The following is a 16,557-nucleotide window of genomic DNA, read 5'->3' on the forward strand; positions in this document are numbered from 1 at the left end:
CGCCGAACGAACGCTCAGAGTAGCATTATAACATAACTTTCAACACACTCAATATGATAAAACAGTGCTGCGTTACTCCACATACACATGAGCGGAAGAAGCGGAAGCGGTTGTCTGTGGCATAATAAAAGCTCTGCGATATCAAGGCGTCATCAAGCTACGCCTTTGTTTTGAAGTGACCTCTAGTGGCGAAAAATCTACGTTTGGCAACATATCTGGTGTCTGAATAATTTTTGGTTTGACTTTATGTACATACATACATAGACCACACAGACACATATAGAGACGTGTGTGTGTGTGTGTGTGTGTGTTTGTGGTTTTAGTGTCAAAAGAACTTTGGTGTCATTTTGTATCTGGAGAAACCAGAAACTCTTTCATGCTTGGATACTGAAAATGTCCCCTAACTGAAGAATCACATGAGAGTAACAAAGAGTAACATGTCAAAGTATACAGATATATACAGATGCAGTCATGATGCTGTCTGGCACTAGACAACTGGACTTGAGTGGTATCTGCCACTTACCTCTGCATCTCCTGAGTGCTTACTTCCCCTCCCCCTTTACCTTCCCTTAATACTCCTTCTATTCTGGGTAGCAGAACAGGCCTCAAAGGTGGTGAGTCAGTTGGCGTGAAGGGCACAGGCACAGGGGAGAGGAGGGCTGGAAAGAATTGATTTTCCAGTGGGCCATGCAGAGCTGTCTGCTCGACCAGCACTGTGTGAGAGATTCCGGCTCACAGAGAGACACTCAGTATGGGGAAATCTACAGTTTTCATGCCGCTTCCTGCTGCTACAATCAAAACTCAACTATACCTCAAGCAGTTAATCGACTAGCCTTTCATTCCTGCCCCAACAGGAGGCTGAAGGAATTGTACTGTATAACCTGTACACTGAGTAAATACAGAGATTTCAAACCCTTGAAAATGATTGTGATTGATAGGAGAGAGTGATGCTGGTTGAAGACAGTCTGTTGACTGACTGGAGCAGCCCTACCACATGATGGGGTTCATTTGGTTGCCATAGAGACGTCTGGCGGACCTCTGCTTGTACAGTAACTTGTGGAGAGTTTATCATCAGCAGAATTTCTTACATAAGCTGCCTGGTAAAGGTCACTCTTCTGAATCAGACTGAATAGATTATGAGTTGTTGTGGTTCTAATATAATAAACACAAAGATCAAACGTACAATAATGAACAAAAACAGACAAATGAGTTTGGGGGAGATATTGTTGGTAACACCTGGGTTCAGTACATGTTAAGCTCAATGCTCGACAGAATTTGTGGCTCTTCTCTCATTTCCTTTTAAAAGCAAACCGTAACACCTACACTGAAAGTAAATGGGGACAGTTTTAAAGAATTTATTGTGCCGTTTATAGTTATAAAAGCATTTACTGAACATTAATTCCTATGGTAAAACTTGTGTATTATTTGATCCGTAGTTGTTCTTGTTGTTTTTATGGTCATTTTAAGGTTGAAATTGGATATAACTTTACACACAAAAAAGGCTTGTTGTTTCCCTTAAAATCATGTTAACACGTATTGTTTATTCACCTCCATTGTAATTTCGTAATTTTTGCTTTTTCAAGTGGAAATTCATCGTTGTCGTAGTATTGCCATTGTAACGGTTTTTGATTTGTACTACTGAACCTGGAGTATTCAATTTCATGTTCAAAATGTCATTACACTATTGAAATACAGCTTTCAGATGGGATGTGAGATGTATATATATATATGGAGCTAATAGGTTTTCTAGGTTTAATGAGGCTTTTAGCAGTTGGATCTATTGACTTCAACTGCAGAGTGTGTGTGATACAGTTGATCACACACACTTTTACTTTTCCATTCACCCCTCTCTAAAAACTCAGCCACTCTCTCTCAGCCAATTGCTCTTGTGCTTCATTGATCCCCTCAGCGAGACAGTCTGGCGTAAAATGCCCATCCACCCAGAAACAGCCAACCAGATCCGACAAGCACACAGAGCTCTGTGGACCCAAACGAAAACAAGAACATATGGAATATTTCAATGATTCTCTCTCTCTCTCTCTCTCTCTCTCTCTCTCTCTCTCTCTCTCTCTCTCTCTCTCTGTTTCTAGTGAGAAGAGGAAGCTACAGGTGAACATTGTCAGCCCCATTCACTGCAGTATGAATGGGAGGAAGTGCACTATCATCGTGGAAACCAAGATCAACCAATCACAGCCAGACTTCACCAAGAGCCGATCGGGATACATTCTCTCAGTGCCAGGCAACTAGAGGGCTGGGGATCTCAAACGACCCCTTTAACAGGACATTTACAGCAGGATATCAATTTTGTGCTAGTCAAAACGTTTGTGTTGAACCTCAGAAATTAAGCTATACCTAATTTGACTGAAGACAGGCAAGGAAGAATATGTCATTTGAAAAAAAGTTTGTCCCTAATTTCCAAACTTCGGTTTAGATTATTTACAAGATGACAAGGAGGTAGTGAGATAGACCCTCAAAGAAGATTTACCAGACCCGGCTCTGTTTATTTATTAAACATTACAACCACATGATGATTGATGGGTAATCATAAATGTAATATTTATGAGGAACAGGATCTAACTTGTGTTTTGAGGTTTTCCTTTAAAGGGAATATGTTGGTTTTTGATCATTGCTTCATGCGGGATGAAGAATAGCTCTGCTTGCGTCCCGACGTATTGCACAGATCATATGCAGTCCTGCGGTTGCTGCTGAATTTGATCGGATGTTCTTGAGCGGGATGTGTTGATCATATCCTTAAACTTGTTAACTGCTCTGAGTGGAGCTTTAAGCTCTCTCGTAATTTAAACCATTCTCTTTTTCTGCATATAGCTGGTCATTTATAGCACATCGTATACAGATACTGTCATATTTGATATAGCTTATAATGTATTGTATGCACTATATATAATGTAGATAGGAGGAGAACTGTCATTTATTCACATATTTCACAGATCTTGGAGTAGAAACAGATGGGCCGGGACAGAGCAGGAGGTGATGGCGAGTATGTTATTTTCAATGCCATTTTTAAAATAATAGACCCAGCCGCCAATGGTCCCTTTAGTCCTCCACTCACCCTCACTGGCTTATAGCAAAAAAGTCATTTCAACCAGTTCTGTGCTGGTAAAGCCATTCAAAAATTTGTTTTCAAATTGTTTACAAGGACTTCATTCAAAGTAGTCGCCATTTTACATTAGCCAAAGATGCATTTGTCACCAAAACCACAAGATAATGAAAATCCTCCAAACTCCCAAGTCATAATTTTTGAAGAACAGGCAACCAGTTGTTCAATTAGGGTCCTTTTGTCAGCTAGTTCTATCTAGTCATATTTCAAGATTTTGTCAACATTGAATAACACTACAAACAGCAAGTGTTGATATTACGAACTTGTGCATTTATGTGTATAAATGTGTTCAAATGAGAGAGAAAGAGAGCAGTATTGATTCATAGAACAAAATCAACAGAGTTTTGAGTAGAAACTCCCAAGATGCCTGACCCAGTTTGAAGCTTTCGCAACTGATAAAGAAAGTGCCAAACTGAAAACTGACTGCTGTTCTTCATTTCTTAGCAGGCGTTTGCGTCTGCATTTCCCTAATTGTTTCATTGTTTTGTTCATGGCTAGTAGCTAGTGATCTTTTTATCAGTTAATTAGGATCATTTCTCGTGGCCAAAAATATCTCGGCTTCTATCGGTAGTGTCAGTGATGTTGTCATTAAAATGGGGGGAAGTGGATTCGATAGCAAGCTGTGAGCCACGACTACTGATCCATCCCAGTCAGACTATCACTTTGAGCAAGTGATCGGCCAGGGTACATGTGAACGCTGATCACAGAATCTCCATTTTGCTTTACTGCTCATGTCTGCTTCAAACAGGTGCTCTCTTTAAAATGCTTTTGCATAGGAAGGAATATTTATGTTTTGTCCCTCTCTCGCTCTACACTCTCTCTCATCCTCGTCCTCAGTCCCTCTTCTCTCTCTTGACTATTAGCCTGGATTGGTAAAGTGTGTCAGTAAAAGCATGAACACATTACTGTCGGACACCCCGTTTCTTAGCTCAATGGTTAAAAGCAAGGAGATGAACACAATAAATGGACTAACAGCATTTCTATTTTTCTTGAATCAAACACTAAATCTGATAGAAACATACTGACAATGATCTTTTACTTTGATAATAGGCGTTACATGATTGTTCACTTGCATACAATCCAGCCCATTTTGTTCTGGCAGTGATAGACATACAACATATGACCATTTTATAATATATAATCATTTTTTTCTTCTTGTCGTGATCCCCATTGATTCCATGAAAGTGCCGAATAATTTCATTTCCCATGTTTTTTATGTTCTTTGTTGTAATTATTACGATTCATCTTGGAGATTTAGCCCGATCTGATCAAATGATGTGCCTACTTTTATATTTCTCTTATTTAATTAATATATTTTAATTATGTTTTAAAATTTTGGAATGCTTGGACCAAATCAAAAAGGGAACCCAGTTTATAGTGTGTTTGTTTTGTTTTTTTAAAAGAGCTTTTTTCATATGTATATTAATGCAATAATTAACCATTTGTAATTTACAGAAATTACTATTATTATATGGAAACCAAACAATTACACTTTAAAAATGAATTATATTGCATACAAACCTTAGTACTGATTTAACATACGTTTATGATTTGTTAATCAAATAAACGCTGTATCAAATATCTGCTCATGAAAATAAACATGCCCTTGAAGCGTCTGCTCCAGGGCTTTTGCTCCATCATGCTGATATATTGTCATTATTTCATCGATTGCCACACACGGCTATAAATCCAGGGAGAGCAGCTGTTTGCCGCTGGGATGTTGATGATGGCGGTTGAACCTGTCAATCTTTTCAGCTGGGGGTGTGGTTACAGAAGATCCACTGACAGCAATGGGATCTGTTTGTTTTCATACATGGGTATTTTAAAGCTAGTTCTTAAAGGGTTAGTTCACCCAAAAATGAAAATTCTGTCATTAATATCTTACCCTCATGTCGTCCTACACCCGTAAGACCTCCGTTCATCTTGGGAACACAAATGAAGATATTTTAGTTGAAATCCAATGGCTCCAAAAGGCCTCCATTGGCACAATGCACTTTACACTCTCAAGACCCATAAAAGGTACTAAAGACGTTGTTACAAAGTCCATCTCACTACAGTGGTTCTACAATAACTTTATGAAGCGACGAGAATAGTTTTTGTGTGCAAAAAAAACCTAAATAACGACTTATATAGTGATGACCGATTTCAAAACACTGCATCATGAAGCTTCGAAGTGTTATGAATCAGGGAGTCGATTCAGCAGTTTGGTGCCAAAGTCACGTGATTTCAGCAGTTTGGCGTTTTGACACGCGATCCGAATCATGATTCGCCTCTCTGATTCATAAAGCTTCAAAGCTTCATGATGCAGTGTTTTGAAATCGGTCATCACTATAAGTCGTTATTTAGGTTTTTTTTGCGCACAAAAACTATTCTCGTCGCTTCATAAAGTTATTGTAGAACCACTGTAGTGAGATGGACTTTGTAACGACGTCTTTAGTACCTTTTATGGGTCTTAAGAGTGTACAGTGCATTGTGCCAATGGAGGCCTTTCTGAGCCAGCCGCTTTTTTAAACGAAAAAATATCTTCATTTGTGTTCCGAAGATGAATGGAGGTCCTACGGGTGTCGAACGACATGAGGGTAAGTAATTAATGAGAGAATTTTCATTTTTGGGTGAGCTAACCCTTTAAGTTCATGATGTGCATTTTTCATCTGTATAAATGGTCTTTATTATTGTTCTGAATTAAACTACAGAATGTATTAAAATCACCATGAAATCAAAATTGACAATTCAAGTATTGCAGCTTCCCTTCCCTTCTCCCGAGATGTTAGCAGCAGATCCTTTAAGTCCTGTAAGTTGTGAGGTGGGGCCTCCATGGATCAGACTTGTTTGTTCAGCACATCCCACAGATGCTCGATTGGATTGAGATCTGGGGAATTTGGAGGCCAAGTCAACACCTCAAACTCGTTGCTGCGCTCCTCAAACCATTCCTGAACCATTTTTGCTTTGTGACAGGGCTCATTATCCTGCTGAAAGAGGCCACAGCCACCAGGGAATACCGTTTCCATGAAAGGGTGTACATGGTCTGCAAAAATCCTTAAGTAGGTGGTATGTGTCAAAGTAACATCCACATGGATGGCAGGACCCAAGGTTTCCCAGCAGAACATTGCCTAAAGCATCACACTGCCTCCGTCGGCTTGCATTCTTCCCATAGTGCATCCTGGTGCCATGTGTTCCCCAGGTAAGCAACGCACACACACCTGGCCATACTTGTGATGTAAAAGGAAATGTGATGCATCAGACCAGACCACCTTCTTCTGTTGATCCGTGGTCCAGTTCTGATGCTCATGTGCCCTCTGACTGGTCTGTGGCTATGCAGCCCCATATGAACCAGCATTAACTTCCTGAGCAATTTGAGCTACAGTAGCTCGTCTTTTTGATCGGACCCCACAGGCCAGCCTTCGCCCCCCAGTCCCCATGTGCATCAATGAGCCTTGGCCGCCCCTAATCCCTGTTGCCGGTTCACCATTGTTTCTTCCTTGGACCACATATGATAGATACTGACCACTGCAGACTGGGAACACCCCACAAGAGCTGCAGTTTTGGAGATACTCTGACCCAGTCATCTAGCCATCACAATTTGACCCTTATCAAACCCGCTCAAATCATTATGCTTGCCCATTTTTCCTGCTTCTAACGCATACACTTTGAGGACAAAATGTTCACTTGCTGCCCAATATATCTCACCCCATGCCCCCAACCCCATCTTAAGACAAAACAATGGCACTGACACACTGTATTGTCAAAAGTATTGGGACATCCGTTCAAATCATTGAATTCAGGTATTCCAATCACTTCCATGGCCACATGTGTATAAAATCACTCACCTAGGCATGCAGACGCTTCTACAAACATTTGTGAAAGCATGAGTCGCTCTCAGGAGCTCAGTGAATTCAAGCGTGGTACCGTGATAGGTTGCCACCTGTGCAATAAGTACATTTGTGAAATTTCCTCACTACTAAATATTCTACGGTCAACAGTGGTATTATAACAAAGAGGAAGCAATTGGGAACAACTGCAACTCAGCCACAAAGTGGTAGGCCACGTAAAATCACAGAGTGGGGTCAGCTCATGCTGAGGCGCACAGCACGCATAAGTTGCCAACTTGCTGCAGAGTCAATAGCTACAGACCTCCAAACTTTGTGTGGCCTTCAGATTAGCTCAAGAACAGTGCGTAGAGAGCTTCATGGAATGGGTTTAAATGGCTGAGCAGCTGCATCCAAGCCTTACATCGCCAAGTGCAATGCAAAGTGTCGGATGCAGTGGTGTAAAGCACGCCGCCACTGGACTCTTGAGCTGTAGAGACGTGTTCTCTGGAGTGACGAATCACGCTTCTCTGTCTGGCAATCCGATAGACAAGTCTGGGTTTGGCGGTTGCCAGGAGAACGGTACTTGCCTGACTGCATTGTGCCAAGTGTAAAGTTTGGGGGGGGGGGGTTATGGTGTGGGGTCGTTTTTCAGGGGGTGGGCTTGAACACTTTTGGCAATATAGTATATTTTAAGATATATCCGTGCAAGTTTCTTTCAGTTAAAACAGCTCAAACATGCGTTTTAGTCTGGGACTATGCTTAAAGGACAACTCCGGTGAAAAATGAACCTAGGGGTAATTAACACATGGTTACCGAGTAGATCGTTCTCTGGGATGCGTTTTAATGAACGCTATGCTAAGTGAGCTGGTCGATAGGAATTAAGTTCAGCTTAGCACAGCGTTCGTGGCTTGACTTGTCGAGACTGTTTTCCAAGATGGCTCCTGTCTGTATACGCGTAATGTACTGTCTTTATAAAGTATCTTCTTATTAAACTGTTTGTGCACTTACAAAGTTCTCAATGCTTCGGTTTGCATGTAGGGACCCTCATTATGCTACCGTGTTAGTGTGAGGCTATTTTGAGCCTTGTTAGTGGTATTAACTAGAGTTTTAATTTTACTTATTCTGTGCCCCATATACTAGCGTTATAAGCTAATCCGTTTTTAGAGATAAAACTCTTTACATTCGATTTTCATGAAAACGCATCCCAGAGAATGATCTACTTGGTAACCATGTGTTAATTACCCCTAGGTTAATTTTTCACCGGAGTGAAAGCAGGGGGAGAATTTTTTTATTGTAAATCATCTTTTAGTTTCAGTGGTATCCATTATAGTGCTATTGTTTAAGAAGCTACGATTATCCTAAACAACTCGATCTATGATAATGTGAGATGTTATGTTGGTAAACTGTCAGTTTTCATGTTTCCAAGCTACAGTTATGTAACAACCCTGTATCAAAATGCGACTAGGTACAATTTGGAGTCTAGCTGAGTATTTCAGTGTGTGTTTTTTTGGTGATGTCAGCTGAAACCTACCTTCCTGAAACAACCATGCACACGGTGGTCTATCTTTAACGATCAGTGCATTTTATTTTTCATCACAGTACAAAAATAAATAAAAATAAGCAGAAATAAAATGCCAAAAATTACAGCAACAGATTTTCGTCTTTTTTAAAAGAACAAAACAGTAACAGATCCCCCCTCCCTCCCGTCCGCCTGTCAAACTCTAGCCCGATACTATAGAGTCCTACCCTCTAATAAGCACGGTCATGCTCTGATCCTAGAAAATCAACATACACGCGTCACATTCTTCGATACAAACACATTCACTCGACTCACACGCTCATGCAATCCTTTTTTTGTAACTGTTTTCAGCTCTACAAAGAATTACACAACAGATACAGAGAGAGTTTGACAGGAGTTTTAATCTTTTACTTCTCTTTTTTTGTAAGTGTTTTACTTAGGACTACTCTGATGCAAGTGAAAAAAATGGCACATTTGTTGTGGGCTGGGGGCAAATAATTGCAGGCAAGCGGTGAAATAGGGCTCACCTACTTCAACCCCCACAACCTCAAACCCCTGCGGTCTCCTCAGACAAATAGCTCACAGAAAAGTGCAATTCCCATATCCAAACCTCTCCTGGCACGTTTTTGAACAAATCATTGGCTTCCTTTCACCTTCAGTCATGTAAAGCAATGCAGCAGGGCGAGCAGTCGCACAGAATCCATCCATCCCACTTCCATATCATGAGAAGAACAGGCGTTTGCATGAATCAACAGAGACATAATAATGTTTGCTTATATGACTGTCACATTCTATTTTTTTTGTCTTTTTCTTTTTTTCGACTATAAAGAAAGAGATACATAACTACTGAAAGAAAGCATGCACAATTTAGCACTGCTGAGATGTTTTAAAGTGGGCAAATAGATCATATAACACGCAATCCCCCCCAATATCCAGGGTCCAGTTTGATTGATGTCATCAATGTGCCTGCAAATGTCACTTTGTGATATTGTTTAGTACTTTAAAGTGAATCTGATACAAATATGCTGCTTATCTCCAGAAATAGACCACATGTCATCCAATTTAATGCCCGGAGCTTGTCGCCATCTGTGTTTGGCATGTGTTGTCATAGGATAATCACTCATGATTGCTTTTGCAGTGCTGATATGTAGAACATCCCAACAGTACTTCACAGAGAAATTGGTTTCAGGTATTTAACCTCGATTGAAACCGATCGTCTGTCACTGTGATGAATTACCTTGGTGTTTCTCAGATTTGAAAATGGTTTTAAACTAAGCTCTTATAGACGTTATCTCCATGAATAATGCATTCAAATGTGCATTAACCGTAATCTTCATTCTCACCAAAAGGTAGCCATCAAGCTCATTTCTGCACTGTTTTTTTTTTTTTTACAACACAATACTAAAATCTCTAAATGCAAGAGAGAAATGTGTGAAAAGAATTAATAAATAACAATAAATTACGATTCCGATAGATACTTGTTGTTATTAATGACAATCCTACCGTTTCCAAACTTTGCCGGCCTTTGGTATGTGTTTTTAGACCTACGTGATTTTCATCAAAGGTATGGCACTGTTTTCGATACATTTACAGGCTTTTCTGTACAGAGCCCCCTGTTGAAACTAGTCTGAGTATAAAACAAAATGACAAAACAATGGCTCATCGAAGCAGGCATGGCAAGATAAACTATTATTTTTTCAGATTTCATTCCCTAAACACATATACAGTCGGCTTAAAAAACTCAAAGTACTTAACTTTATAGGTTGTGTGTGCATTCGGGTGAATACAGTTGTTTTAAAAAATGAAAAAGCTTCAGAGACGTAAACCACAGGAGAGGTCTGTTTAACTCTGTATCATGGATGAAAATAAAGTAGGTCTTTCTTACAAATGTGCTGACAACATCTCCACCTTCTATATCAACAGCCACTGTGCAATGCTGGCCTCAAAGTCAATTCCCCTTTATTCTTTGTTTGTGGCTTGCGGACATTATGACGCTCAGACGCACCTCTTCCCTTTTTGCAATTGGCTGTAACAGAGAATTTGCAACAGCAGTGTGTTTATCATTCAGTGTGTGTCCGGTTTCATGGACACGGGAGTGAATCGACCTCCAGTTCTATTGACAGTGGTGGTAAAGATCTTGGTGCAAAGTGTCCAGAAGTCAGCTAGACAACAGCTGGAGTCCTGTACACATTCAATGTTGTGTTGTTCTTTTTATCTCGTTGTGTCTTTTTGAAGTCTTTTCGGTCAGTGCTTTTAAATATTCACTACTAAAGCGTTTGGTCCACTCAAGTCTGGCATTTTGTTTTTGTATTCAGGTCCAAAATTACCCAATTGGCACTGCTAAAGGTAATGAAAGACTCACTAATTAGCATTGCCCATTGCTTCCTATAAAATGTATGAATGCGAATAATCCACTAAAGCTTATCCCATTAATTATTCCACCCATGTAGGAACTATTTAAAGGGATAGTACACCCCAAAGCGAAAATTCTGTTGCTCTCTTTCTTCTGCAGAACACAAAAGAAGATATTTTGAAGAACTGTTTTCATCAAGGTTCTTTATTGGCATTGACGGTTCCATGAAAACACACCAAGCCGACAGCAAAAAACTAAAAGCCGCCTCTCATCGGCTGCGTCTCAGGCAAAAAGCTGCGCTTGAACACACCAAAGGGCCTAAAGGCGACTGTCAACTAGCACGTGCGTTCTGCGCCTGCGTGTAAGTAAACATCTGTCGATATCCGCTGGTATCAATAGTCTGTTTTCGTCATTCAAAAAGGTAAACTGAAACTAGGATTGCAGATATACAAACCGTAAACAAAGCAGCGCTTGCTTATCATTTTGAATATCAATCACCCTGATCGCTTTCTTCATTCCAGTCGTCTCATGTTATTATGAAAATATTTGCGCATTTGAATTTTCAGGTAAAATGACATGAAATTATTCTCATATCTCATTCGCTAAGCTGAACAGCCAATCAGAGTACTCCCTCTCATCGACGGCTCGACGCCGATTCAACATACTGAATCGGGCTAAAAAAAAACAAAGGCGTCCAACTAGAGCCAACGGTGAGGAACACACCGAAAAACTAAGCTGACCGATGCTCAAAAATGGCCCGATGTTGCCCGATGGCCGGCTTGGTGTGTCCTGGCCCTAACATCAATCAACATTTCCATTCCACAAAAGGTTCTTAATAGTGAAAGAAATTTTTTTAATGTCCTTCACGCTTTAGAAACCATTCACCGAAAGGTTCTTTAAGCATTTTTTGTCTATGGCATTGCTGTAAAAGCCCCCTTTGGAACCTTTATTTGTGTACAGTTAAAGTCAATGGGCTCCACAACAACCCTATCGGACCCCATTGATTCTCAGGACTAAGAAACACTGAGACACTTTTCAAAATAGCTTCTTTTGTGTTCCTCAGAAACCATACAAGTGTTGATGACTTGAGGGTGAGTACATTTCTCAGAATTTGCATATTTGAGTGAACTATCCCTTTTTCAAAATGCCAGACAAGAGTGCCACCAAAGACATCCCCAGAGCGCCCTCACCGGTCCAGGCCGATGAGCAGACGACTCCTCTCCTCCTCCTTCTGGCTCTCGTTTTTGAGGTCTGCAAAGACCTGGGTGAAATAGTGAGGATCCGAGTTGATCTGCAGCATCTTGGCGCTCATCATGTTGATGATGGACAGACAGCGGTCCCAGAATGTCTCCTTGGAGGTCTCCACTAGGAATGGCTTGAGAGGGTATGAGATCTCATTGCCCATGTAAGAGTAAGACAGGTAGAGGCAGGTCAGCAGCACGGCCTGCAGCTCATGCTCCGTGGCCACCTCGGAGGAGACCACGTCGCGGCAGAGCATGTAGACGAAAACCACGTTGGCCGGGGTGATGAAGCCCTGGTCCTGCCAGCCCTGCAGCAGCAGAGAACGGTCCACGCTGCGGAGCCACAACACGGGGTCGGTGGGGGAAAGGTGCTTGAGCCGATAGCACCTCCGGCAGAGGAACTCCCCCAGGCAGCGCAATAGCTCGCTGGTGGAGGCTTGGACAATCACCCTCTTGGGTGTCCCAGGAACAATGTTGGAGTTGGAAAGAGGAGCCTTCTTGACAGAGGAGGCCGTGTTGTTGGAGTTTTTGGAGCCTTGGTTTGATGGACTCGACTGGTCTTGCGTAAAGGAGGACAGATTTGCACAAGACTGGGACTTCTTGAGGTTCTCATTGTTGAGGTGAGAAACATTGTTCTGGTAGTTGGTGTTAGGCTGCACCTTCTTAGACCCCTTTTTCTTGGCTGAGACGGCTACTATTCGCTTCCACGGCAGTACGTTGATGAACGGGTGCCGTTTTAGGTTCTTGTCTTTGGCGTTCTTGCTGTTCTGAACCGCCGTGTAGTGGCCCACGGTGGCCGGGCCATCCTCAAACAGAGCGGCCTTCCGGTAGCTGGGTGAAAGCGATAGCACGGTTCCCATGATGCCGGGAGCGGGGTAATCAGATTCTCAAGGTTAGGGGTCAGCTAAAGAAGGTGCCAAACTGGAGCCCCACTGCTTCCTGAGACTAGTTCAATCTGTTAGACATCCAAATTTAGGTTGGTGCTCTATTTAAAGAAGAATGATGGCGGGATGGATGAGGACTCTGTCACTGCAAAGCCTGTGAAACAATACAAAAACATATATAAATACACATTAAATTGGTACTTTCTAAATCCAAATACACACTTATATTATAGCTAAGTAGCATTTTAGCATCAGACTTTTTATACTGCAGAATGCATGGTGTATGCAGTATCATTTTGCAATATAGACTCTCTTCAGATTAAAAGATGCATTTTTAATATTATACAAGTAAATGTTATCTTTATTTTATTGATCTATATGTTGCATTTGTACATTTCCTGTATTTATAATGCTTAATTTGAGCTGGTTTGTTTTTTGCAAGCTAAAGTCATCCACAAATATTCAACCTGTAGTGTCCCAACAGTGATGCTGCATGTTGACATGTTGATTAGGCCTTTTGTTTCCATTTAAAATAATCTTAAATTATTAATGTTATCCAAGATGATTGGACAATGGGTTTTCTCAATGTCAAAATAATTATCTTAGGTCAAAAATGTCCATATATTATTGATATTTATGTAATATAGGATATACTGCATGTTAACTTAGAATTGCTTTCTACTTAAGATGATTTAAGATCGATCTTTGTGGTTTTAAATTGAGACTGTACCACACTGTTTTCTTTACGTCGAAAACAGGCCTCATAAAAGCATTGTGTCGTAGATTCAAGTAAAATGCACGGATTCTTTATTCCTTGACACCCACTCACAATAACATGATGCAAACCGTTCGTATTCAACTGTACCTTTGGCTCAAATATAAACAATTGATTGATGTAGCTCAACCGCACTTAAAATAATTGACACCCCACGTTTATACCTATATATAGCCTGTATTTTACACAGCAAACTCAAACCTGCCAAAGAACATAAATAAAGACATCGCCATGATTGCAGACTCCAGAGTTTACTGCCCTCTTGTAAATACTGATCCCACTGTATCACCGTTCGTAAATTTGTATTTAATGGGGCATAGTAGCCTATATCTCGTTCTCGTTCAAAGCATGTTTGTAGATTAACGAACCACAAAAGAAGAAAAAAAACTTTCGTTTCGCCACTATTAATGCATTTGTGCTTTGCTGAAATATGTCAGCCACTGTCCAAGGTTCTGAAAATAAGATCCTCCCTCCCTGCGATGTTTACATGAGCACGAGAGATTACTGATTTTCATCATCACGTCAACAACATTGAAAGAAAGAAAGATATCATGTTAATGCAACAAAATGAATGTTAACCAAGCCAGCTTACAATTCCTCTCTAAATGCTGTGAAACCTTGAAAATATGACCAACAAACAACCAAATCTAACATTTATGACTACAGAAGCTTCGATGAAATGCAGCTCACTTACAGGAATCTGCTCTCCTCCACGATGCTTTGGCAAAACAAGAGCCGCAGTAATGGCTGTCTGGGTTTATCCTTGATAAACTGCGCATCAAGGAGATGCAAAATCGGCCACACCAAGTGAAAGATTTAATATCAAGATTGTCAGGATGCCTAAATTCTAATAAAACAATAGGCTTTTAATCAAACAAAACAATCTCCACGTCTTGTCGGAGGTCTCTGTAGGCGCTCCAGTGGTCTGGGGATGCTGGATGCCTCCTTTGGTTGGTGATGCTGAGAACTGTGAAGCTGTGCTATTGGTCCACACCAGCAGATACGGGATTTGGGTTGATGTTGTGCTGTCAGAGCCGCGCGCACTGCGTCCTGCTGTTGGAATAACTGTGCTAGAGCGCCTCGCTGTGGCCGGTGTTCTGTCGATTTGTCCTACCTTGTCAGATTTTGCTACCTCCCATTAAAACAGTAGGTAGCACAATTCGACAGCAAAAAATGCTGCCTATCAGATTGTGCTACCAGCATCATATTCATCTGATTTGAGGCTTTATTAATATCCATACCTACCCCTACCCTGAACCTACCCTTAAAACTATCTAAATATTTTAAATAAATAAATATTAAATATGGATGTAAAATGCTACCTATCAGATTGTGCTACAAGAATCATATTAATGTGATTTGCTTTATTAATATCCATTAATATCCACTATCCATACCCTAAACCTACCCTTAAAATGTAAATATAAAAAATAAAAAATAAAAAATATTGATGTGGGCATGCGCAGTAAGCCTTGGTAGGACAATCTGACGGGTAGGATGAAATGTCAGGACACCGGTTCCTCCACTGCCCCGCTTTCGTGCACTTGGCAATCATAGCCAACTTCGACGTCATTTTACAAGTTTAATAATAATAATACAATAAATATCACAGTAGAACTAATATTGAGTTATAGCCTAATTATATGCATCTAAAATCATTAGCAGGCTAGGCAATACATTTAGCTATACATAAAAATAATGTATAGCTTATATCCAATTAAATAAACATATTTTAAAAATGTATGCCTATTTATTTAAATGTAATATATACTTATTTACACAACTTAAAATAAGTTTTATTTAAGTTTATATAATGGTCTCTTATAACATTGTTGATCAGGAGAATTGAGACTGATGGTGTGTACAAGTTATGTCGGAAATATCGTATTTACGAGTTGAAAGCACATGAACACCACCACAAAATCTTGTTTCGAGTTTACGAGTTGGGGGCGTGTCAGTGAGGATTGAGGAACGTGGAGGAATACCACAATAGACAAAGGGTATAAGCCTAGGCAGGGGCGCCGCTAAAGTTGGGAAAGTTAGGACGATTCTAAGGGCCCACACACTTTTGGGGCCTCCAGAGATTGGTTTTATTAGTAGTAACAGTACTAGTAGTAATGTAATAGAAATTATCTACCATTAATCTACCAAAGAGTTACAAATATAACACAATTATGGCTTATTTCTGCATTTCCGGCAAAATACAACAAAACACTTCACTCATGGTAAATGGTAAATGGACTGCATTTATATAGCGCTTTTAACAGACCAATGGCCATCCAAAGCGCTTTACACATTGCCTCACATTCACCCATTCACACACCGACGGCGGTGTCAGCCATGCAAGGCGCCATCCAGCTCGTCGGGAGCAGCTGGGGTTAGGTGTCTTGCTCATGGACACCTCGACACTTGGTCAGGTGGAACCGGGGATCGAACCACCAACCTTCCGGTTTGTAGACAACCTACATGAACCACTGAACCACTGCCGCCCCTCCGCCCCTCACTGAACCACTGCCGCCCCCTCTCATGCACCACTCACGCTCACAGGTAAAACGACATTTGCTCAATTCCCACTCCGACATGAAATTTCTCTGTATTGTAGGCTACTATATTGTTGTAGCCATTAAGAAAAGGTATTTAGTTTTATATTTATGTTTAAATATTATAATGTTCTTTTTTTATGTCTATCTATGTTGTCAATCTGTCAATATGTTGATTATGAAAAGTGAACAGCATGAGTGAGAAAGGACACATCAAGATGTGCAATGTCAGGAGACATGGAGTGGGTCAGACATGATTGTGACCACTTCATAAAGTTTTGTTTTGTAGAAAGCCTTTCTTTAAAGTAAATTTTGTTT

General features: G+C 40.6%; 2 protein-coding genes across 2 annotated transcripts in view; one reads left to right on the forward strand and one right to left on the reverse strand.

Moving 5' to 3' along the window:
• myo1d (myosin 1D) overlaps positions 1 to 4,094 on the forward strand; it is a 92,212-nt gene extending 88,118 nt beyond the window's left edge. Inside the window, exon 22 of the mRNA XM_079801486.1 lies at positions 2,091 to 4,094. Coding sequence (XP_079657612.1) covers positions 2,091 to 2,247 — 157 coding nt within the window. The 3' untranslated portion in view covers positions 2,248 to 4,094. The remainder of the gene's footprint in view (positions 1 to 2,090) is intronic.
• Positions 4,095 to 8,827: 4,733 nt separating this feature from the next.
• Positions 8,828 to 14,670, reverse strand: cdk5r1b (cyclin dependent kinase 5, regulatory subunit 1b (p35)). The gene is made up of 2 exons (XM_079801156.1): positions 14,394 to 14,670; positions 8,828 to 13,078 (listed from the first exon to the last, which is right to left on the reverse strand). Exon 2 carries the CDS (start codon positions 12,898 to 12,900, stop codon positions 11,986 to 11,988), a length of 915 nt encoding a protein of 304 aa, XP_079657282.1. The 5' UTR covers positions 12,901 to 13,078; positions 14,394 to 14,670; the 3' UTR covers positions 8,828 to 11,985.
• Positions 14,671 to 16,557: the final 1,887 nt, after the last annotated feature.

The sequence above is a fragment of the Gobio gobio genome, assembly GCF_949357685.1.
Source record: "Gobio gobio genome assembly, chromosome: 20".
Taxonomy (NCBI): Eukaryota; Metazoa; Chordata; class Actinopteri; order Cypriniformes; family Gobionidae; genus Gobio; species Gobio gobio.